Below are 24339 nucleotides of genomic sequence, written 5' to 3'. Positions count from 1 at the left end.
TCATGACCCTTCCAGACCCATCTCCACCTCGCCTCTGTGTCCCCCTCTCTAAGTATGGAGGTTATTCTTCGCTAATGTCATGATGCTCAGAACAAGCAACAAGTGGGAGGAAGAAAACTGGGGCTCATGGTAACAACATGCTTTTAGGAATGTATATGCTGTTGGGAGTTGGTAATGGAACCCCCAAAGAACTGTATTTCAAGTATGCCTCAAACAGTTAAAAAAAGAAAGAAAGAAAAAACACAAATCAGGCATGTGATTTCACAGTAGTGCTACGGGTTGGGCTTACATAGCTTTTATTATTATTTTTTTTTTTTTTTAAACAGACCTTACTATTTCATGCTATTTGGTTCTGGATTGTTTCTCTAATACTGAGTTATATTTTTGGTCTTAATCTCCCTGCCTCAGGCTTTGAGCTGCATTGAGAGGGGTCTGGGATGAACAGCCCTCCTCATGGAAGGCTGTTCAGCTCCAGCACTTAAGGTTACAAACTCAAATCCATGTAACGGTTGAGTTGTAGAGTAAAATGCAAATAACTTTGTGTTGGAGCGACAGGGCCCTGAACCACCCGGAATGACTGCAAATGCCACACAACAGCATACAAAAGTAATACAAACTGCATTAGAAGCAACTCACGCTTTCACTTAGAGGGGAAGGGGGTACAGGGTAGGGGTCACATACTGAACAGCTACACTTACCAGATCGAGGCTTCAAGCCAAAAGGAGTGTTTGTAGTAGGAGAAGAAGCAGGAGTTTTGTCTTCACCCTGGGTAATTATAAATACAAAAATAAATACAAAATCACAAAACAGAATAAGAATGAGCTTATACTGTAAACTTTACTTTCTGAAATACAAACACAGGTTTTACCATTTCAGAGCAGGAAGAGAGGCAAAATAAATGACACAAAGGTTACAGAGAAAATCAGTAGACAAGCTTCTCTGCCCGACTCTCTAACCACTGCTTCACTTCACCACTGGTCAAACCAGTAGGGGATGCTGTAATATATCAACACATGATTAGTCTTCTCATATTCCTTTCAGCGCTTAATCCATTAGTGGCATGTCTGTTTATTCACGACAAACCGTGTTTATGCAAGTGTGCCCTAGAGCTAGATGGCCACATTTTACTGTAAGTACATACAGTTTGGTATCTTCACACATTATTACCATACCTGTAATGTAATGGCTTTAACAAACGTTTAAATGAAAATGTTTGGTTTCATTTGTAATTTCTTTCCCATACATTGGCCGCATTTGTAGTAGCTTGATGCATTGTAAACTACTGTGACTACATACTGTACGTCGACTTCAATGTAAAATTTGAAAAAGCCAAATATGAAAGTGATGGGAAATACTAAATAAGTCTAGTTTTACAGCCTTACTTTAATGTTTGGTGTAAATGGCCAAAAACATCCAAAGAAATATGTGCTGAAGGATCTTTATAAACAGTCTAAATATAATGCATTTCCACTAAGATGGTCATCTTAATCAAATACACATTTAAATAAAATTATGGAATTTTAAGGCAAATCAATGAAGCACTTCCTCTGCTGTGGTTATTGTATTATATGTATCAGCAAATTGCATATTGAATGGAAAAAGATCTGGTAATTGCAAAACCAATGTCAATGAAATGCATGTCAAATGAATATTGATTTCTGTTGCCATTGAGAAATGAGCCAAGCTAGACAAAAGTACTTCTAATCATTACTCACTCAAATCACAAAAAAATATTAAAAAAAAAAAAACATATCAAAACAGTATTATTTATTTTTGTGTTATTCTATATTAGCAGTGAGGATGATTTGAAACTCACCCCATCCACAGAGGCTCTTCTCACATCATTCTGTCCTTCTAGCGTCTTTGAATTACTCTGTACAGAAAAAGACATTTTCCATCAGGACTACGAACATTTCTTTGGTCTTATTTGGTAGCATTAATGGTGTTATTGTTGATATTAGACTATAGACCAAGATATTCAGGCTTTCTAACTGGCCACCTAAAATGACCTACAACAATTTCAAAGTGCTGTATGCCGTCTTTACTTTCTATTAGGTATAAGCAAAAGGACCCAGCTTAGCACAAGTGTTAGGCTGGCAAGACGGCAAACAAAATGGGCCCTTCACTCATACAAATGGGCAAATATCTTTGTCTATAAAGTCCATAATGTATAATAAGATGCTTATATAACATGGATGAGGAATGGTGTTTCAAGATTAGGATAGCCTTTAACCTCATGGCCATTCTAGCCTATTCGTTCTGACAGCTTTTAGGTGTGCAATCAGTTCTGCCCAGATCTTCCACAGGTGTCTAAACTGGACCAGATGGGTAAGAGATCAACATCTGTCCCTGAGATTAATGGGTGTTTTGTTTTCTGCAAAGGCTGAAGCACATTGCTGAGGGAGAGTATCTTAGATTACATAATTGTGTGTCACCCCTGTTCTATTCAGCGAGATCCAGAATGCCATTATGACATTGTTAACTTATCCTCTGGCCCTTTTTTGATGCAGTTGCTTGTCCAGAAACAAACAACCAATAAGAGGTCATCACACTGTGGTATCTCTTTAATCTCCAGCACAAAGTTTTGACCACATCTGTAAGTTACTGTACAGTGGTCTTAAAAGGGACCAGTGTGCTATACCAGAGGTTAAAGGGTTAATGCACACACACTGTTAAAAAAAATGAACGGACATGCTGCAAAACACTGAAACAAGATGAGAAAGGTTCGGATGAATCAATACCAAGGATTGTTTGTTGTTCTTATGTGTATGTGATGCTAAGCAGTAGCTACACACAGATGAAAAGATGTCTTCCAAGACTTGACTTCATCTCACTGAAGCTCAAGGCATATTACCTGGTTTGATAGTTGTCTCTCAAACCGCTGGCATGCAAGCTGGGCCTCAACCCTGGCTTTTCCTAGAATCAATTCCCTCTTCTTCTGGAACTCAAGCTCTCCACCAATACTTTCTCTCTATAACATATGAAGCTGTCCTCATTTACAGAGTAGATGAAGAACAAGCCTGCATCTTTAGCACCACAGTGTCTCAGTGGCAGCCATAACTGCAAGCTAGTAATTACTGCACCTCCTTTCATAACACACATGTATACATACCAGCCTCAACTTATTGAGACAGTATTGAGACACATATAAACTGCCTGCCACTCTATTAGGACCTATCCGACTGGGTTTGCCATCATCCTGGTGTGGGGCATGTTCTCCTAGTATACCCTGGGTCCCTCGATTACATAGAAAGATGTAGTTTACTTAAAACATCCTTGCTGATCAAGTTCACCCATAGTGCGGCATGTGTACCCTAACGGCAATGGCTACTTTCAAGATGGTAATGCACCGTGCCAGAATTGCGTGTGAATGGTCATTACCACTACAAAGCCATACCTCATAGACTTGAACAATGCAATAATCAAAACCATCCTCTGCCTACTGTACCTCTGCGCCTTCCAGCACCTTGTGGAGTCTATGCCACAGTGCTATGAGAAGGACAAACTGGTCCAAATCAATATTAGGTACAAGTCCTAATAAAGTATATTCAGAAGAAAATAGCAACTTAAAAATCTGAGCACGATTACACCCAGATCACAGTGATGTGTCTGAGCTTGCATGCCCAGTTGTGCTTCATCATTCTAATATGGCGCATACCTGAAGGGAGTATAGTAATTCATTCCTACAGAACCCAAGCAGAGTCTGTTTGAAAAACTTTAAAAATAACTTACCATGCGAGTCATAGACACGTCTTGGTATGTTTGACCACTGCAGGGAAAAAAAGAAAAAAAAAGGCAATTAGTATGAGACCATTGTCCCTAAATGGTTGTCTTAATGCTAGGTTCAGTCACTGTGGAACACCACAGACTCACTTACTTTACAGATGAGTTTAAATTCTCTGTGGTATGGACAGGGTATAACTGGACTCCTGTTCTGGCCTCAGTATTCATGTTTAATCTGTTGAATGCATTATATTAATTTCAGTTCAACATTGCAAATGTCAGACCACATTCACACTTACCAGCTGGGATGGTACGGTAGTACAGTTACAGGTTTAATGGGTCAAGATGCTGTTATAGCTACTGTCCATGGAATATTTAGTATTTGTTGGATGTCATCATAAAACAGAAATAATACTTGAGTTGTATTTTCTGATTTAATTCCCTCCCTTGGCTTTGGGACAACCATAAACTCCTACTGTAGCAATTTAATTCTAAAATTCCGAAGAGTATTTCAATAGTTTCTCATTTTTATTTACCAGCAAATGAAAAAAACAAAAAACAAAATATAGTATGTTGCATTAAAGTAGATAAATAGATGACTTGAACCCAGTACACAACCCAGACACCAGAAAATGAATTGTGTTTTGCATGTTTCAACCGTTAAGCTTACATTTATGATTATACTAATGTCAATGAATTATATTGTAAACTTCTGCCAAACACAAATATGGTAATTTTTATCTCTTACTATAGTCAATGTTTTATAGTTGACTCTGTCCCAGCACTAGGCTTAGTAACTATTATGAGGGAAACGTAGATACATCATACAAATGACAAGTAATGTATACCAAGACTTGCATTACAGCAGCTTGTTTTTGAATGAATGCTAAGCTTAGTAAAAGAAAAAAGAATCACTAGAATCAATGAAATATGACACACGTGACAGAAGCGGTAGGCCACACTCAAGAAGGGAAGATCCAAAGCAAACACAAAAATATGTTAACTGAATCTGTAAATAAACTTTGCATTTATACATCACTCTGGAAATCGAATGCCAACCAGAAATTCTGATGACTGAGAAAAAGAATGAATAAAACGCCAGCCAGCATGCCAACCTGTTTGGATCTTGTAATAATTCCACTGCCTCTCGGAGCTGGTTGATCATTTCTATGTGGATCTCTTGATTATCGGGTGGATTTGTCCTACAAAAAAATAAAACAAAATGACCAAAGATTTAACAGTTTTTTTCATTTTTATTATACATTTTGGCAGAATCAACATTTCAGCTTTTTTATTGGCTTCTCTGAGCAGAACTCAGCAGCCGTACGTGTGTAAGTATGTCACTTTTTCTATATATCTGGACACTGAGCCCTTATTGGCTGTTGACTTCCTCTGTGAACACAGTATCCATTCCTGTTGTCGTTTGTGGTGACGTTAAAGTATCTTCAGGAGCCTCGATGACTACATCCTGAAATATCACCCAGTCAAAACTGCATAATCTCGAAACCCCCGGCACTTACCATAAAGATTATTAAAATACCAGCGAGAAACACACTGAAACACGCTGGAACAAAAAATCCCCTCTTTCTGACCCTGCTGGAACAGAAAGGGCAAGAGCAAACCGAGCACAAACCAAGTGCAAACCGCTTAAACTAGAGATTGCCATGTAGCGATCAGTCAAGCGATCAGCCACAGTGAAATACTCTGGTTTGATGCCCAGTCCTACTGAGGAGAAAGGCTCATCATTAACCTCTGAGCCAGACACTCTTTTTTTCCCCACCTTGTATTCAGGGTGGTCTACATTCACAGATATACAATGAAACCTGGCTATTAAGGCCAGTTAATGGAACTTACAAAATTGAGCCTTAATAGTGCCGTGGTCTTACTCTTGAAAAGTACTTTGCTAAAACATTTGTCAAAGAAATTTGCCATGATGTTATTTTACTTTATGCAACCTGTTCTAATGTACTGTTTTGTAACGTAAACTGTTAGAATTCATATTTTTTAATAGATAAGTTTTGATTTGGAAGTTTATAGCATGTTGGGAAGTAATTGAATAGCTTGATGCTTTATGGACTACTTATGGTGGCCTTAACACTAAGCTTGACCTTAAATTCCATCATTGGTGCAAATCTGTATGGTAAAAAAGTGACATTCCTTGTGAGGTGGTCCTTATTATGGAGGTTGCTAAAGCAAGGTTTTACTGTACAGTGCAAAGGGGCTCATTTACAGTTACAGGAGAGTCTCACATTGGCTCCGTAGCCCAGCTTGTGTCTTCTTCTATTCTGAGAGGTTCGTCAAACTCAGCTGCTCTCCCCTGTAAACAAATCAGAAACATTTAATACAAAACATCAGGAGACATTGAAGCAAAGCATGTTAATCTATCAGCTTTGATTGTATTGAAATTAAAATAAGAATTCGCGAGAAATTCAGTCACTAGGAAAACAACTTCTAATCCACATTATCAAAGGCAGTGTAATTCATTTGGCCAACTCATAATGTTTGAGCAAAATAGTTCCCTGTTGTCTTTCCTAAAGTCTCATTATCGTGTCTTAAGTAAAGCCTGTCAGTAGTTGACAAACTACCTTTGTAAACAATTGTATTTGTCAAATCTGGCAGCTGAAAGGTTGCCACTGTGTGATATTCACACACTCTTGTCGCATGAAGCAGTGGGAGCCTGCAGTACCACTGAAGAGATACTGAAACTTGCCTTCATGTAGGTCACAAAGGGAGTGCTGAGACCAGGCCCACCGTACACAAACTTGTCCTGCGGTCTCTCTTCAGGGTTGTTGTTTTCAATCAGTTTTACAGACTCTTGATCAGACTCCTCTGTAAAGATTTAGAGAGAAATGGTATTATAGTTACAGAGCAGTTGGCAGGACTCTTAATTACGCAGCAGATGCTACCACGAACTGCATGCAATACATTTGGGCTGTTTTGAATCATGAATTCAGCCATATGACATGTAAGACAGTTCTCATTATATACTGTAATATCCTCCAAATGTCCTCATCTTGTTAGTACATTTTATTCTGTTATCACATATGTAGTGGACTACAGGGCTTTCCAATAATTTCTGAAGGATTTTTGAGGATAAAAGAAAGAAACATGTCCCACCCTGTAGGTAATATTTGCACTAGCACTGCACTTGTTAGACGGGCTGTATTTAAAAAGGACACGATTCATTCACAACAAAATTTTTGTTAAAATGGGTCTGAGTAGGTCTGAGTTGGGTAAAACAGGCAACAAATTCTCTTTGCATGTATTTCTCTGTCCCAATTCACTGGACTTGCAGCAATATCTGGATTTGCCAGCCCACTCAGAAATCATGTGATGCAATTTGATCAAATTATCACTGGAGATTCTGATGCAGCATTTTTCTGGAGCCTTGGGGCAAAAGACGTGTACAGCGTGGAATAGTGAGGAAATTGGATGAGTTGTAATTATTTAGAAGCTATTAATATTGGGACCCCTAGCCATTAATCTATACCTTCAAGTAATTAAGGCAAAATGTTGCAGTTAATACCTTCATCAGTGTGACCCCCCAGCCATGGTCAATTTGGTGATGAAAGACCCTACTTCATACTATGAAGCCATCCAACTCATAGTAGAAATATGGAAACTAATTGTGGCCGGATTTCACTCAAAATGCCTGACAATACATATTTTATAACGTAACAGATTATAATACTTGAAATAAATCCAGTCTTAGCACTTGCTTACCTTTAAATGGGTTCATATGTTCACTGGAGTCCTCTTTACTAAAGCTCTCTTCCTCTGTGATGTTTGACATTGGTGCATTGAGGCTGACAGTATCTTCATCTGAAGGCTGAAAAAGATCGGGCATCACAAAGTCAACACATATTCGCTTATAGAGAGATCAACTTGGTGAGGCAAACAAAATGCACAGACAGGGTTTGGGGACAGACTTGCCACTTCACACACTTCAGCCCCAGATCTTAACATAGTACAAGAGAGACATAACTCCTTTGCATGACCTCATTGCACAGCAGGGACCAGTTTTGTCTGACATCTTTTCATATTAGTTCTGTGCAAGTTTTCAGACAAAAACTGTCAGGTCATAAAGCATACAAAATGTCGCCCTTTGGTTTCAGACTTTTAGAGGACATAGCAGATGATAAATTGGTGTCCAACTGACAGGAGAAGCCCTCCAGGATTGAAGATGTGAATTCTCGCGTCTCGATCATAACTAAAAAGACTGCATGCACCTACAGTGTAACAAACCTCAGGGGGCATTACCGTTCAGCTTACACTAGGACGTTTGTATGTGTTTGAGGAGTCACACAACATTCATGTCCCAATAATAATTCCCTGCAACATTGTTACACTACCAGATAAGCGAGATTTGGATACATCAATTTTGTAAACTCTACTCATGTGGAAGAAACACAAATGCAATATAATTTCTCCTGGAAAAGAGAAATGCTATAACTCATCCATATCCAATGCATCTCGCTAACAGCAGTAATAAAGTAGCACGTCACAATGCAATTGTCAGCAAGGAAGTTTGCAAAGGCGTAGAAGATGATATTAATAAATCAAACGAGTCTCAAATTGATGACGCAAATAGCCTTTGTGGGATTCTGAACCTAGGCAAGTTCAAAAGCAGCTTGGCTTGACATTACGAACCATGCTGTGCTAAACCTTTTCAAAATAAGTTTCACTCGTGATGAAAAACAAAAGCAAGACAAGAATCAAAACTTAATAACATGGGTGGCACATTTGAAAGAGAATAATCCATTGTCTGAAGTTTATTAACTTGAATGATTTACTTTTATTAATAATTTATACATAATAAAAACTGTCAACAAGAAACCACTTGGCATGGCACTACATACCTCTGTTGCAGATAAGCGCTTATCTCCATTATCACTGCCGAGTCCAGAATCAGTATCCTGCTTTCTGCTTTGATCGATATCTTCAATGCTAAAGCATGAGGTGAGAAAATTGAAAATCAGTACTGGTAATAAATTGTAGGGACAAAGGCAGAGGACAGCAGCCGTCTCTGGAACACCCTCTCCCCTTTGAATAGAACGAACAGGAACTGATTCCCTTTAACATGGAAAAAGAGCTCCCATAGCAATCCTCTAACTGTAACACGTTCTGTAACTCATTTGTAGCCTGCTTTATCTCCGGAGACCATAAGAAAAGAAAAATTACGTTGATTATACCTTATTCCATGAAATATCTTATCAATATCTTATCATATCTTACCAATTTTTATAAAATGTTTTCCATGGAACAGTATAGGCATCATACAGTAAATGATTGTGGTCTGTTTAAAAAACAGGGTATATCTGTAACCAATTTTCAGCTACTTTTCTGCCTTCAGTTTCCTTCAAAAATGCTGCTGTATTTCCCACCGATAATTTAACTTATTTATTGGATGCATTTCTTGTAGTTTTACCTCAACAGGATATTTATTATCACACTGATTGAAATTACTTACTTTTAAAAATCTAGAGCACGTGAAAAAAGAAACAAAAAATAAGATACCCTCAAATGTTCTTAATTCTGGTACAGCATTTTTGACATGAAGGTGGTAAAATTAGATTGTATCCCGTGAGGAATTTCTGAAGAGGCCAAGCATTTTACCAGCCCCAAGCCTTCACTCCCACATCGTCCCAGTCTAATTAGAGACACATGGCTTGGCTGTAATCTACCCCCCCAACCCCCCCGCTAAAAGCGGCACATATTTTTGGCTGCCAAATTTAAGACAACAAACAAGACCAGGACAACCTGTTTCTCCGCAAAATCGAGAGAGAGAGAGAGAGAGAGAGAGAGAGAGAGAAACACTCAGACAGAGCTGGTTACTGATAGCACTCACCTCCCTGCTGCAGGCTGGGACAAGCTGAGCCTCTCTATGACTGGCAGATACAGCGAGTCCACTGTCTTGTCAATCCTGCAGGCTTCCATGTACAGGTACTTGAATATGTGCACCTTTCCTTTTATACAAATCTAAAGAGAATAAGGTACAGTGGTAAAAATCACAAGCACCTGTCCTCTCTGTTGCACAGGGTGTGCACTGGCTTACTGCTCTGCTGTCACATTAAGCTGTTGAAATAGTCCTGTCAAGTATATTACAGTATATAAAACAATATTTATTCCAGTATTGGAAAAGGACTGCCAGAATTTATATTATAACTAATGATCTATATTTTTAAACATTAATGTTGATGGGATTTGGAAGAAATTGAATGGTTAGCGCGAACTAAACAAAATAAGTGTTTTTACACATCCTAATTCTAACTGGTTTTTAGGTAGCTCCAATAGCATTTCTTACATTGCTTTTTTTTTTTTTTGTCTCATTATTTTAGCAGAATAGCATGTTGCTTTATTAGCCCCTAATTCATAATCACTCACAAGAAACAAATATATTCTAAACTAGCATTGTGTAAAACAAGAGATATCTCTGAGATGTGGGGCCCTATTCACAAAACTCAAAAGGTCTTTTAAATGAATGTTTTGTTAGATCCCTTTTTAATTAATTAAATCAAGTTTGCAGTTCACAAACCCGTTTAAACTATTTTAGAGAAGGGGCAGAGTTTATTCCAAGGTTTCAAAGAAATGTTTAACCCACAAGATTGTTCATAAACACTCAAAAACAGTCCTTAAAAAGCATGCCTTAAAAGAGTCCTTAAAAGGGGACCTTGTTCCTTTGCTGATCAAGTTTCACTTCAGACTACCCTACATTTGACTAAAACTATTTCACTGTGCAGTACCTGTGTGGGGAGAGACTGCAGAGGGTTGGGTTAGGGCTGAGTTAGCTATTTCACTGTGCAACACCTGTGCGGGGGGAGACTGCAGAGGGTTGGGTTGGGGTTAGCTATTTCACTGTGCGGGGGGAGACTGCAGAGGGCTGGGTTGAGGTTAGCTATTTCACTGTGCGGGGGGAGACTGCAAAGGGCTGGGTTGGGGTTAGCTATTTCACTGTGCGGGGGGAGACTGCAGAGGGTTGGGTTGGGGTTAGCTATATCATTGTGTAGGAGGAGATTGCAGAGGGTTGGGTTAGGGCTGAGTTAGCCATTTCACTGTGCAGTACCTGTGCAGGGGGAGACTGCAGAGGGTTGTTGTCCAGCTGTAGAGTCTGCAGGTGGCTCATCTTCCTGTAGCAGACTGGAATCACTGCTACTTTATTGCAAGAAAAGTCAAGCTTGACCAATGGAAGATTCACTAGATCTGAAAGAAACAACAGATCAAACATGACAACCATTACTTTTGTTTTTATTATCTTACACGCCAAGCTCCAGTAACGATACACTTTGCTTTGGGTACAGATTACCGTATATTATTGTTAAATATGCATTACCAGTCCTGAAATATTTATTTAGTCAGGCACAATTGTTATAAAGAACAGCTTGAAGGAATGAGTAATATGTTCAGCATGTTGTCTCTGTGCTGTACTATTTACAGCACATTTCAGGCAGTGTTTGAAGATTCTGGAAATACAGGCAAAAGAAAGCTACTGAATAATGATGCGAACCAGTGCATTTACCATTTAGTTTAGCTTATCCAAAAACAGTAGAATGGATTTTTTGGTATTTCATTAAAAAACACAAATTAAATCACCTTTGACTGGAGAAACACTAGTGAAATGGGAATCAAATTGACGTCCGGAGGTCAAACAGTGTGAACTTCACTTGGATCAGTTTTACCCCCACCCCCCAATTAAAAACGCTGGCCTTTCTGTATAGAGTCCCTGTATATACACACACACACACACACACACACACATAAAAGCATATCCCCAATGAACAATTAATTGAAATCAATTGATTATTTGTTCAAAGGCTGACAGATTAGCCATATATATATATATATATATATATATATATATATATATATATATATATATATATATATATATATATATATTTATCAAGAACTGTTCAATTTTATTCAGTCCAGAAAATATCTTTAAAACAGTAAATAAATGAAATCCCATGTGAAAACGTTAGTTTGCTGTTAATTCACAAATTTAGATGAATCCGTTGATGAGAAAATTATGTTTAAGGAGAGGTCAAAGGTCATGACCCTGTGTGCACTGTAAGGCGTTATAAGCTAGTTTTACATTTGACCATAGACAGGTCAAAGGTCACAGGCAAGGTGATTTTTGATAGAGAATATATGGGGTCCAATCTGTGTTCTACAGTAACCATGACCATATCTGCACTCTGTAAGGCGTTATGCTAGTTTTACATTTGACCGAAGCTTTTGAAAGGTTTTAAAATAAAATGCGTCAGGCGGCCATATTGGTTTACGCACAAACACCATTTTTTTAAAAAGTCAATTGTACTGACAAAGGGATGATGCTTGTCAACTTTGGAATTATTCAAAGAAACAATTTAACAGAAGCGCTTTGAATTTAATAAGAAAATGTAGGCCTGGTGGCCATCTTGTTTTACAAAAAAAAAAAAAACATTTTGCTATATTTGAATTCCATTGTCCTCAGGATGATGCTTACCAACTTCAGAGTTAGTTGGTTAAACTATTTGCAAACAGAAGCAGTTTGATGTTTGGGGTGCGTTTTGGCAAATTTGCTGGCAGCCATTTTGATAGTAAAACTTATCGCTGCAACTTCTGCTTCGCAAACTTGAAGCTGGTTTGGTTGCTGATGACGTATGTAAAGTTTCAGATCAATCGGTTCACTGCTTCCCAAAATGCGTCAGGACGCAGGAGCGTAATTATTATTATTTTTTGCATCTGAACTGTAATCTACACGGGATGATACCTGCCAAGTTTCATGTTGATCGAGTGCGAACAGGAGCAGTTTAAAGTTTTGGGAGGGGAAAAAAAAAAAACTTTTCTATAACAAAAGGCTTCCCAAGCCAGCTTGGAAGCCTAACAAGTATTGGATGGCCAAAAGTGTTCTAAAATGTCCTAAAAAAATAGCTGTGAGGTTTTAGAATGTGGTTTACTGGCAGTCAACGACCAGCTCTAAAACAAATCAGATGATCAGTCTAAATCAATTAAGTAAAAAAAAAAAAAAAAAAAACACCCACCACATTACTGTTAAGCAAATTAATAAACATGGCAAACCATGGTAAACTGTGGTATGCAGTATAACCATGGTAAAACTGCAGAAATATTATGCAAAAATGCTGTGGTAAACTTTTATAAAGACCACCTTATAACAAGGGAGCACTGTACTAGACAGTCTAGTGATGTAGTGAAAACACTATATACAAATCCTACTTTGTGATCAACTACAATAAATCTGGTTTCTACATGACCTTATATGGCCTTAGAGATATGTAAGCCTTGTATTCTATGCATAATGTCTGTATAACTTTTTTTGAAAAGCATGTACTGGGAAATTCTACATTTATAATAAATTATAGGATAAAACTAGGATATATATATATAATATAATATATATCTATATATATATATATATATTATATTCCTAGTTTATAAATGTAGAATGTAACCTCTGATATCCTGGTGATGATTATCAAAGGCAATTACCAAAGACCTACTTTACCTACCCCCCCCCCCCCCCCCCCCCCGGGGGCATTGACACAGGTTTAATTTCTGGATTTACCCACATTCTAGGTCACAGCCATTTTAAAACTGTTTATTAAAACTCAGTAACATTTGTAAGTATTTGGTGGTCGTTATAAGGTCCATTGTTAGGCTGCACTGGGGACTGAAGCAAGGATATCCACAGACCAGGGCTAGTGAGTGAACAAGTTTAAATGTGAGACCCGCCACATTTCCCTATCTAAAGCCAGTCTGGACAGAGCAGTCTTTTTTATTTTCGAGACTGGCTGTAAATGTGGTTTTGTGGTATGAACCCTAAATTCACATAACATTAACTGATCTCTCATCAAATACTACCAATCACACTTTCATGTTTTATTTAAGAAAACATATTTCGCTAGAGAGAACTTCTATTGTCTATGTCCAATCTGGTGGATATCTGACCCTACTTCATCTACAGCAGGGTATGTAGGATACATATAATGGAACTTGGGACAATGTTTCTGGCTTGCACCATCAGAGACAAAGTTAAGAAAACTAAACCTGTTCAACAAAACAATAAGAGAGGGGCGTGAGATTTAGCAGCTTTCATTATAAATTAATTTGAAAACCGCATTTACTGCACTTTTAAACTGACAGTGACACATGGGAAACTTAGAGTTAAGTTTTACTTTACCGTCTGGTAAAATGCTGAGGACATTCCTCCTGACACTGAGCTCTCGAAGTGCCTTCAGCTGCCCAATCTGCTGGGGCAGAGCCGTGATTTCATTACAGCTGATGTCCTGCCATAGAAACAGAGTGAAAGTGGCAGCTATTATTCTCAGAATTATACATTTACACTCCATCCCACTGCACAGCATGCACTTGTACTGTACAGCAGTTCTGGGGTAATTGCATCTCAAGCTACTTTAAAATTCAATGCTATTTCCCTCTTGGAAAAAGGTTTTGTAGCACATAAAGGACAAAGAGGTAGCTATTCAAAGGGCCAATAAGCAAGGGTTTAAAACAATGTCATCTTGCTTATTGGCATTAGTATCTTCTATTGTGACTCAAATCTTACTTTAATTCTGAATATACAGATAATTAATAGAAGTCAACACTACTGATCTCATTTCCTGTACTGTAGGTCACATGTTCTGATTGTAGCTCAGAGATCATTGGTCAGAAATTGGTCAGACATTGACAGAGAGCCCAGAAAGTGATCAGGTGCCAAGAAGCAATAGCAACTTTTAATTGTACAGCTATGGCCAAAAGTTTTGCATCACCTAGAATTTTAGGAAAATAATTTAGATCTTATTTAACATCATGTAATCAATTAAACTATAAAATAATATTGCAAGACTCTTCTGGAAGCCATAATAGCAGTGTATTTCATTTTAGATTTGGAAAAAGTCAATTTTTAGTGAAGTATAGGGGAAAAACTACAAAGCAGTATGCAATTCAATATGTTAACGTAACATTATTCAGCAGGTTTCTTTTGACTTTATGCAGCAAAAATGTAGTTAATTATAGTGTGATGCAAAACTTTTGACAATAGCTTTATATATGCTCATTAAAACATATCTGTATCCTGTAGTAGGTAAAAATAAGCAAACAAACTAAATATAATTAGATCCAACAAAAAAAAGGTACCAGTGACAATGTTGAGCTGATCCTAGGAAGCAAGGAAGGGAATAATTCTGAACTTAAATTATAAAAGCAACACCCACTCATTTGTGTAATATAATATTTGTATCTTCAATACATACAAAAAACTTTTGTGAGCCCCCTAAGTAAATTGGACTGAAAAATACTCGTATCATTCTTGTTTGTTTTTTCATTTTGCTGGATGATAATAAATAATAATAATAATAATAATAATAATAATAATAATAATAATAATAATAATACTAATAATATAATAATAATACTACTAACTACTACTACTACTACTACTACTACTACTACTAATAATAGGGGTTTGAACTGGTGAGTACAATATTTTTTTTTAATGCAATTTGTTTTCCAGTAAAAACACAGATAAATCTTTTTTTATTAAAAGGAAATTACATTGTTAAACTGATTTTTTGCAGAAATCCTGAATGGGTTGCTTATTTCTTGTTCTTAATTCTAATATACTGTTTTTATTTGATTTTCAATATTTCAGATCATAGCGGAAGAGAGAAATAATAAAATGCCACCACATTACTTGAACAGCTTGCTATTCCGAAACTACACATACTGTAACAAGAAAACTGCTTATCAAGCTACTCTTCGCTATACTTTGAGAATCTAGGGTATACTGTACAGTAGGGAAGAACCTGCCTGCTACATCCCCTACATTCTGTTTTTGCTGTGTTTTATAGCTGGTTTCACAGAGCCTGGTTAGTGCTAATATTGAGCTAATTGGGGACTACGAAAGTAGCTAATAGAAGCACAAATAAAATCACTTAAAACAGCAAAATGTTTAGTTTATATATTTATTCAGCTGGGAAACACAGTTGGCTTTAAATAATTTACTTTCCAAAAATGCTGAATAATCACTGCTTCCTCGGTGCTAACAAGAACAGTGTGATTCCAGTTCTACAAATAGAATGTTAAAAAAAAGAAATGCGCTAGGTACCAAATCCAACAGGCTTCGCAGCTTCCTGTTCAAGGAACTCTGTATTTGCATTGGTTAGCTTCATTTTCTCTTCACTCTACAAAGGATAAACAGTCACATAAGGACGGCTGATATATATCATTTTAGTGAAAAGGAAACCAAGTGCTGAGTCTGTCAGAGAAGGTTATGTGTTGTAACAGAAAACCCAGATCTCCACAAGTTGTACGTACCAATTCCATCAACTGGTTTAACTGTCCGATTTCTTCTGGCAGGGCCCCCAGCTTGTTGTTGCTTGCTATTAGGACTTTCAGAGGAAGACCACACAGGCAAGCTGGCAACACAGACAGCTGATTTCGGCTGAAACAGAACAAAAAATAAACACTTTTGAACTCTAAGTTACTGTAAGTGGATTTGTAACAAAAAGGCCAGTGTGGGGTTTCTGGGAAAGAAATCATTTTCTGCAGCTTAACATTTCTTACATGCAGGTTCGTTTAGATTTACCCTAACAGTTAAAGGTTTCCATTTCAATAAAGTGCAGACTGAATGACTGGTTTACCTATTCAATTTGTGTTGCTTCTTAACTTTAAAAGTAGAAGTGAAGTCCCAACTATTTCATTTTACATTCATTTAGTTTGCCTTCTCCTGGAACAGCGCTGTCTTGTTTAAGTTAGACACACAGGTTTTCATTATAACTTTAAGTTTTGTTATTCCTTTACTTAAAATTCTGGTCAAAAGCCAAGTCCAAAAATGTTACAAAGTAGTAAGGCTTCTAATCTGAGACAAATCGCATTTAAAATATATTTATATATTGTGAATCTATGTTTTGCTTGATCATCTATAACCCTTAAGTGGTTGTAGTCAACAAAATAATTCAATGTTGTGTACTTTTACGAAACACGTTATTTCAAACATGCCCTTTCACTTTAAAATTGTATCTGAAACAGGAAATCTGTTACACTTGTACTTCCTATGTTACCTGACCAGTGTCTTCGGGGGCTGACTGCAAGGCATGTCAGATATTAGGGAAGAAGCTGGTTGGTTAATGTCAGGAATAATCCCCTGGAGAGGGGAGAATTTCTCTCTTTCTGTGAAAACGACCTTGAAAGTGTTAGACATACTGAAAGCAAGGTTTGCAAAGAGAGATTTATTTAACTTGGTGTAGTAGTACCAGATATAGTTCAACTGTTTATCTGGGATTTTACATTTTTATATTATGCTTAATAAGGTAAGGTGACGGTACAGTCCCACTTTTGGAACACTGATCCCACTGACCCCAGAATTTTTCTTGGGATGCTTATTTCAACCCGTTTCCCCCCCCCAGATCACCGTCGCATCGGTAACAGAACATTGTATTTTCATACAGGCTGCTGTGTTAATAACATATCTGTTGCTAAAACGAACTTGCGGCTAGCCTCGTCCGAATCATCACCCTCGCTGCTTGAATTAGACTACTGTAGTCTAACAATAACGGGTAATACAGGTCCCATTGTATTGTGTTGGAATTATTCTCTTCAACCATGATATTTGCATATCTGCATGCAAACGACTTTGCTTCGTGTCAGGGTTTGAACACTTCTTTGTGCATCAAAACAGACCCTCACAACAACAAGAGGGGCTGTAAAATATGACAAAAGTATTTGGAAGCATATTTTCTACTTAAATAAGTCTATATTCACTTTCAGTTAACCACAGGTACCCTCTAAGTAATGTATGTTACTGAATAATACAACGTGATTTATAAACTAGTTATTTTCACATATAAATATTTTAAAAGTTTCAGAACTTTTTTTTACATCTTTACGTATACATTTTATGTTGTTTTTAGCAAAATAATGAAATACAATAGTTTCAGGTCTCCGTGTGCCCATTTAATTTATTTTAATATATTACTTACATAGATAGTTGGAGTACTGTATATGATACAAATAGTTTAAAACAAATTACAAAAACAGAACCACGTCCTTCTTTAATGTGACCTGTCTTAAAAAAATATCTAAATAAGATGCCTTAGGAGGCAGGATAAATCTCTTTTTAATTTGGTGACCCCTTATTTTTACTTTATCACATTTATTAATTTAATAGAAGAAAAAAAGTACATTTACAAAAAAATATGTTTTTCCTTCAGCAAAAAAAGGAAATGTCAGGGCTGGAATTACTGGGAGACTGGGTGGGTCGATCCCTTTAAGTTTCTACACATAGTTGTAATTCCAAATTTCCTTTTCAACATGTTTTAACCTGCCAGGTATCACTTAAAAACAGAAAGGAACCTGTTGCAAACATGTTAATCGTGTGATGATATGTCCTGCCTTGCCCATGCAGTTTTTCAGTACCAATCAATGAGAAACCGTCTCTTGACAATCTGAAAACTGCGCATTTTACACAGGCTAATACTTTTGCTTATATTAAGGGCGATTAAATAGTGTTCCTTTCGTAAGTAAGGAAGTGACAACATTTAATTTGATCAGAAAAGGAATACGATTTAATCTTATTACACCTTGACTCATGTCTCTGCCTACACTGGTGACTAAAAACAAAAAAATCAAGCCAAGATCAGCAAAAAAATTAGCCTTTGTAAAGTGCAAAGTTAATTTAGATGGTCAGAAGACGCTTTCTCATGATCACTGATTGGTACCGAAAAATGGAATAGGCAAGAAATTTCATCATGCAACTGACAACACTTCTTTCATAGTGGATCAACATCACAAAGCACTTCACAATAGCGAGGAAAGATGCATAATACATTAAATACTGGCATACGACATTAAATAAGGATAGGATGTGAATTCTAAACATTGTGGATGCCTCTGTCATACAGAATCATACAAATAAGATGGATGAAAAACCTGAAATAGCAATACAGACAACAGCTTAATAGGTCAGGCTTAAAGAGCATTGAAAGCAAGAGAGAACAAGTGGGTCTTGAGAGTCTTGATGTGATCTTAGACTGCACATCGGGCAATACCGATACTCCATCACTGAGACGGCTACTCTGATAGATGCACAATGATAAGTCAAGGAAAAGAAATCCAGCACTTTGCATGCACGTCTGGAACTTCCCTGGAAAATGACTGCAAGGAAGCAGACTTTTCCAGAGTAGATTGCACAAAATACAATTGTTGAGGAAAAGGAACCTGTACCTTACCTAATCTGTGCCAGTTACATTGTATAGGGATATATAGGGTTTGCATTACTTAAGTAGGGCTTATATAAACACATTATACTGTAAATCATGTTACACAATAAACCCCCCGTTTTTCATTCCTCAATTTGAAATGTCCAATTCGCCAGCTCCAGCCCACTTGGAGGGATCTGGATGCCTGAACATCAGCGAATGATCTCTTATCAGAGCACAGCTTAACATGGTACACATTTCCGATATGGTACACGTCGATTTGTTTGATTGTATAAACTGATAATGCATGTACAAGGTTTATATTCAACACATGTGGAAATATAACAAAATCTCCACAAGTCATCTGTGATATCCCAGTTCTTAATAATGTCTGTCACCAGTTATGTTTCAAGGGTTGGGCAGCTAAAATTATTGCCTACAATGAAAACACCAGAAGGTGCCTAAGGCGGTTAGATTGTGTATAAATATGCACATTTTCAATTAGTGAACATGGTACACAATGCTGTTACAGAGAATAGCCTCATTCACAGGTACAGTAGCTAACCTGAACCCTAACAGTGCAAAGTGTTCTATAATCCAAACCACACTCTCATAATGAAATGCAAGCTGACAGCAGCAGCTGTAGAAACCACAGCTGAATATCCTAATTATGTGATGAGTGTGTAATGAGTAAGGGAAATGTAAACAACATCAAATGACATATTTGAAGCTACTTCGACTACTTTAAAAACCTTCTCAAAACTAAATTGGCGATGATGAATTAAAATAATGTCCGCATACTTACCTCAGGTTTAAGTATGTGAGCATATGCAAACTGACAATAGCATCTGGAATGACTTTAACACAGTTGTGATACAAATTTAATATCTCCAACGAGACGAAATGGCACACTTCCACAGGAACCTCAGTCAAGCGGTTCTTGGACAGGTCTTCGAAAAAAAGAAAGAAAAATAAAAAAAAAGCGTTATTTATCAGAATTACCAGTCATGCATTCCAGTTTTTACAGTGCAGTCCTATCAGTCCAATATCAAAACAGCTCCCTGCTCCATGACAGAGTATGTGCTGCAGAACATTTGCCACCTGGTTGCCTGCTACAGTATGTTTCCACTCTGTTTCAGTGGGTCTGTGGTAAGAGTTGTGTAATCAAGAATAAAATTCCCATTCCCATAGCCTTAATAAGCTGATCCACTTTATTATCAATGCTGGGATTGATCTGTTGAAAGTTAATTATATAAAACTAGAGCTGAATTTTTAATTTTTCCCCACAGCAGTGGATATAATAAAAACACTGACTTATCTATATATTAGTCCTGCAGCCTTCGTACACCCACCCCTCGAAGTGGACAGAAACTCTCAATACAAATATGTCTATTCACATCACAACTCTCTTTGGCCTGGTAGTAGATACAAATGTAAGATTTGCCCATGGAGGACACCAATATATTATCATCATCGCAAGCTCATTACCAGCTATTTTTAACAGCGACTGACAAACTCTTCAAACTTTCCAAGGTTAACTCATTGTAACTTACTGTGCTTCTTCACTGTCTTTCAATGTCTCAGAGATAATTAAAACTACTTACTGAATGGAGTCTTTTTAAGCAAGTCTAGAAAGATTAGATGGGTGGAATTGCAATTTTTTTGCACAATTATTGAATGCCAGCGACTCTTTTTCCAAATGAATATGCTATTATTGTGGCCCTTCACCAGACAACTTAACTGGTCCCAAAATCATAGTTACTCAGACGAAGATTTATGTTTTTGTGAATCTTAGTGCTTACCCCCTGCCAGTGTGAGGATGGTACAGTAGCCAAGTCATGAAAACTTTGTCCTGCAAAGGTGCCAACTAAGTGCCAGCTGTTTCTGTTTTTTTTTTTTTTAAATATGAAATAAACCTAGTAAATTTGTTAAAATGTATTTTAGAATTTCTAAATGTAGCATTATTGAGTGTTGTATAGCCATTGATGTGACAGAGTTTTGTGATGCAGCAGCAGTCCACTAGGAACTGGGGTGTAAGACCACTGGACTTACTGTAGACTATGGCTGGATTTTAATCAGTATTGCCATCATCTTGGCTATACCAATAATGACATAGAAAAGCATATACCCACTGGAATAGAAAGACATACAAAAACTGCAGCTGGCTTAGCAAGTCTAATTGAAACCACAAGAACTACTGTTGATAAACTGACTTGTAGTTTAAACCAGCAAAGGATATTAAAAAGCACTCATTAATAAGTTAAACTGGCACGTTAAGGATAGTCCTCACTGCTCGAGCTCCTTGAAATGGTACGCATTCATTGCCACGTTATCGTTTCAACCCAAAAAGGGAACTAACTAGTAATGATGTTTCCTGCAGGGAAAGCATCGTGTTGTTGCTTCTTTCTGGGACTTCTGCACACAAGCAAGAATCATCTTCAGCCTGGCTGTTTGAGAGTGGCTACAATATCTACAGTACAAAGCAGGAGTCCTGCCCACCGCTGGGCTTGAAATCCAAGTCTATATTCACTGCTGCCCTGCCAATGCACCACTGAGCTTTTCATCATTAATATAATCTTGATTGCATAGATCTGATACCAAGCACTGGTATTTACACATGAAATGACAGGGCTGCAGTGAATTACAAGGCTATTTGCATTGAGGTGTCATTATAAATTAACAAGAGCAAAAGAGATTTGTTATTTAAATCAGAATGACACTTGAATGCTGTGGGTTTTTAAATTTGGATTACATAAAAAAAATATATATATATATATATATATATATATATATATATATATATATATATATATATATATATTAAAATATATGATTTGTTTTCAAAAGGTTTATATCAAAGACAGCCTTATTTCTTGTGTTTTGATTATTACAGTAATTCTTACATTATAAGAAAATGCAATGGGTAAGTGGTGAGAACATCAAGGACCAAGGATGTACTTTTGACTAGCTATGCAAATCCATTTTGGGGATTGGGTAGTTACAGTATAAAAAATATGTGAGCGTGGTGGTTTCATCTTCCTATTGTTATGAAGCCGTATACACATTTCAGATCAATCGAAAAAGGTGTTCCGAAATTATGACAACCTTTCACAGAAACAAACACCCACCAACAAAGAAAACCGTATGCAAGTGCATGCAGCTCACGCACATAATAATAAGCTAGATAAGAGAGTGTGAGGACTCAGGATGACCTTAAGATTCTGGTAACCCTACTGCAGTGCAGCTGTGTGCTAATGTGATAAGGCACCACACAATTCATCATAATTCATTAATTAATAATGTGAGAACATTCACAGAATACTTGTCTGGGAACTACTTACTAGGGGTGCAACAATTAATAGATGCATCGATTACACCATGTAACAGTTTTTTTTTTTTGTTCCTGGGTAGTAAGTGTTATTTCCTAATTGCTTATGCCTCAAAAGTAGAGAAAATGGCTATTATTCCCCACAAACTTTGCTTTTGTGACCAGGACAGTGATATTTCAAAATATCACTATTTCCGATGGGAAAACGGGAAAATGTGTGTCTTTTCGTTCACATAAAGTCAGAAAAAAACAACATATGAATCCAAATTAACATATATTTATACTAAAGTAATACAAAAATGACTACAAAAGATTTAGAAGTGAGTAGTTTTTCGAGATTTACGATTATGCTGTATTTATTTTAGTATAAATACATGTTAATTTGGATTCATATGTTGTTTTTTTCTGACTTTATGTGAACGAAAGACACACATTTGCCCGTTTTCCCATTGGAAATAGTGATATTTCAAAATATCACTGTCCTGGTCACAAAAGCAAAGTATGTGGGGAATAACAGCCATTTTCTATACTTTTGAGGCATAAGCAATTAGGAAATAACACTTACTACCCAGGAACAAAAAATTGTTACACGGTGTTATCGTTGGTAAATGTCTATACGTTAATTGAACACGAAACTAGCGTGCCGACTGCACCACAACTACTTACTGCAGCAATTTGATTTGTATTGTTATTAACTGCATTCATTTGTTTCTAAAGCCATAAACCAACACATGCAGTGGTTCAATCATGTATCCTTGCAAAAGACAGAAGAGATATTTAGGGTCTAAACAATTGATTCAATTGATCTAAAACACACCCACTGCTTACTGTAAATATTAAAAATAGTAACACGACTAGGCATTTTGCTAAAATACACTTCAAAGACTCATACTCACTGTTAGGGATGTAGGTTTTTCACCATGCAAGTGAACAGACACCCTTGAGTTCAAATCCCAACAGGCTACTTAGTGCCCTCACAAGTCGGCCACCAAGAATAATTGTCTTTCTGTCATAGGGGCTCAATTAAATGTCACATCTGATAACACCAGCAGGTTTAATTTAAAGTTAAACTGTTAGATCTGCCTGTTTAGATCAGTATAGGCACTGGACAAAACAGACCTTTGCACCTGGATTACAATGGTCTGTCTGTTCTTTATTCACCTGCACCTGCACACTATCAACCACTTTGCCACATCCCCTTATCAATGGCATTAAATTGAATAAATACAAAAAAATAAAAGAAAGTTTAAAAAGGTGGCACTACTTCCATCTGGACCCCAATGACTCAAACAGAGACATATGCTGAAATCAAAAACACACTGTAGATTTCTCCAGTAACAAGCTTCTGTAATTTCAGCTGTCAGCAAGGTGGTTAAAAAAATAACAAAATAAATAAAAAATATGAAGTAGCTTGTTTTGTTTCCAAATACATTACCACTACTGCTAATTATTTCTAAAATTGGAATCAGTCCTTGATGACATTCCTGAACTTGTTATTCTTTCTAATCTAATTATCATTCTTTAAATAATTTAGCCACCTCTGCATTGCTACATCGAAGCCAAACTAAAGTTTGGGTTTATATGTTATAATTGGAAAGAAATGGAACACTGAAGCCATTACAGGATGTTGTAATGCTCTGCTTAAAATGATTTGGATTCGACCTCAAACCAAGGGCATCTGTCTCCGCTGCCTAATGGTCAGCAAAAAGACTAGCAGTGTGCACTCATAACATTTAACATAGATGTGACTGTAATTCAACTCCAGCTTTATTTAACATTTTTAAATGGATTTGCTTTGCCAAGTTGAAACTTATGGGTACACATTTGCTTTAATGAGAACTATTCATGCTTAACCAGCTTTATTGAACCCTACAGTCTTATCACACATCTAAAAATGCTTTGAAACTTGATCTTGGAAATGTTTTGTCTCGGGTTGAGACATCCTGACTGTGGCCCCCCACCCAATGCATCTATAGAAATGTGAAATGTTGTTCTCCTTACAGTACAACCACCCCCCCCCCCCCCTCCCTCCCTCCCTCCCCCTCCTCCCTTATGTATACTGCAACATTCTCTTAGAGCAGAGGCACTGGA

General features: G+C 37.1%; 1 protein-coding gene across 6 annotated transcripts in view; it reads right to left on the bottom strand.

Moving 5' to 3' along the window:
• LOC121327940 (leucine-rich repeat and calponin homology domain-containing protein 1-like) overlaps positions 1–24339 on the bottom strand; it is a 71124-nt gene that overhangs the window by 18127 nt on the left and 28658 nt on the right. For 5 of the 6 annotated variants that reach the window (XR_005951623.1, XM_041272301.1, XM_041272300.1 and 2 more), the window contains exons 2-16: positions 19726–19870; positions 16039–16165; positions 13904–14009; positions 10787–10923; positions 9572–9702; positions 8583–8670; positions 7447–7552; positions 6434–6552; positions 5973–6040; positions 4839–4925; positions 3878–3958; positions 3733–3769; positions 2855–2971; positions 1817–1873; positions 699–765 (exon numbers count right to left, since the gene is read on the bottom strand). Coding sequence is in view for 5 of the 6 variants with exons in the window: in XM_041272301.1 (XP_041128235.1) it covers positions 699–765; positions 1817–1873; positions 2855–2971; positions 3733–3769; positions 3878–3958; positions 4839–4925; positions 5973–6040; positions 6434–6552; positions 7447–7552; positions 8583–8670; positions 9572–9702; positions 10787–10923; positions 13904–14009; positions 16039–16165; positions 19726–19870 (1473 nt within the window). In the remaining variant the exon portion in view is untranslated. The remainder of the gene's footprint in view (positions 1–698; positions 766–1816; positions 1874–2854; positions 2972–3732; positions 3770–3877; positions 3959–4838; positions 4926–5972; positions 6041–6433; positions 6553–7446; positions 7553–8582; positions 8671–9571; positions 9703–10786; positions 10924–13903; positions 14010–16038; positions 16166–19725; positions 19871–24339) is intronic. The other variant, XM_041272303.1, reaches the window with a different exon arrangement.

Source organism: Polyodon spathula, chromosome 15 (genome assembly GCF_017654505.1).
Source record: "Polyodon spathula isolate WHYD16114869_AA chromosome 15, ASM1765450v1, whole genome shotgun sequence".
In the NCBI taxonomy this organism is placed as follows: Eukaryota; Metazoa; Chordata; class Actinopteri; order Acipenseriformes; family Polyodontidae; genus Polyodon; species Polyodon spathula.
This window is presented reverse-complemented; position numbering and strand designations above follow the sequence as displayed.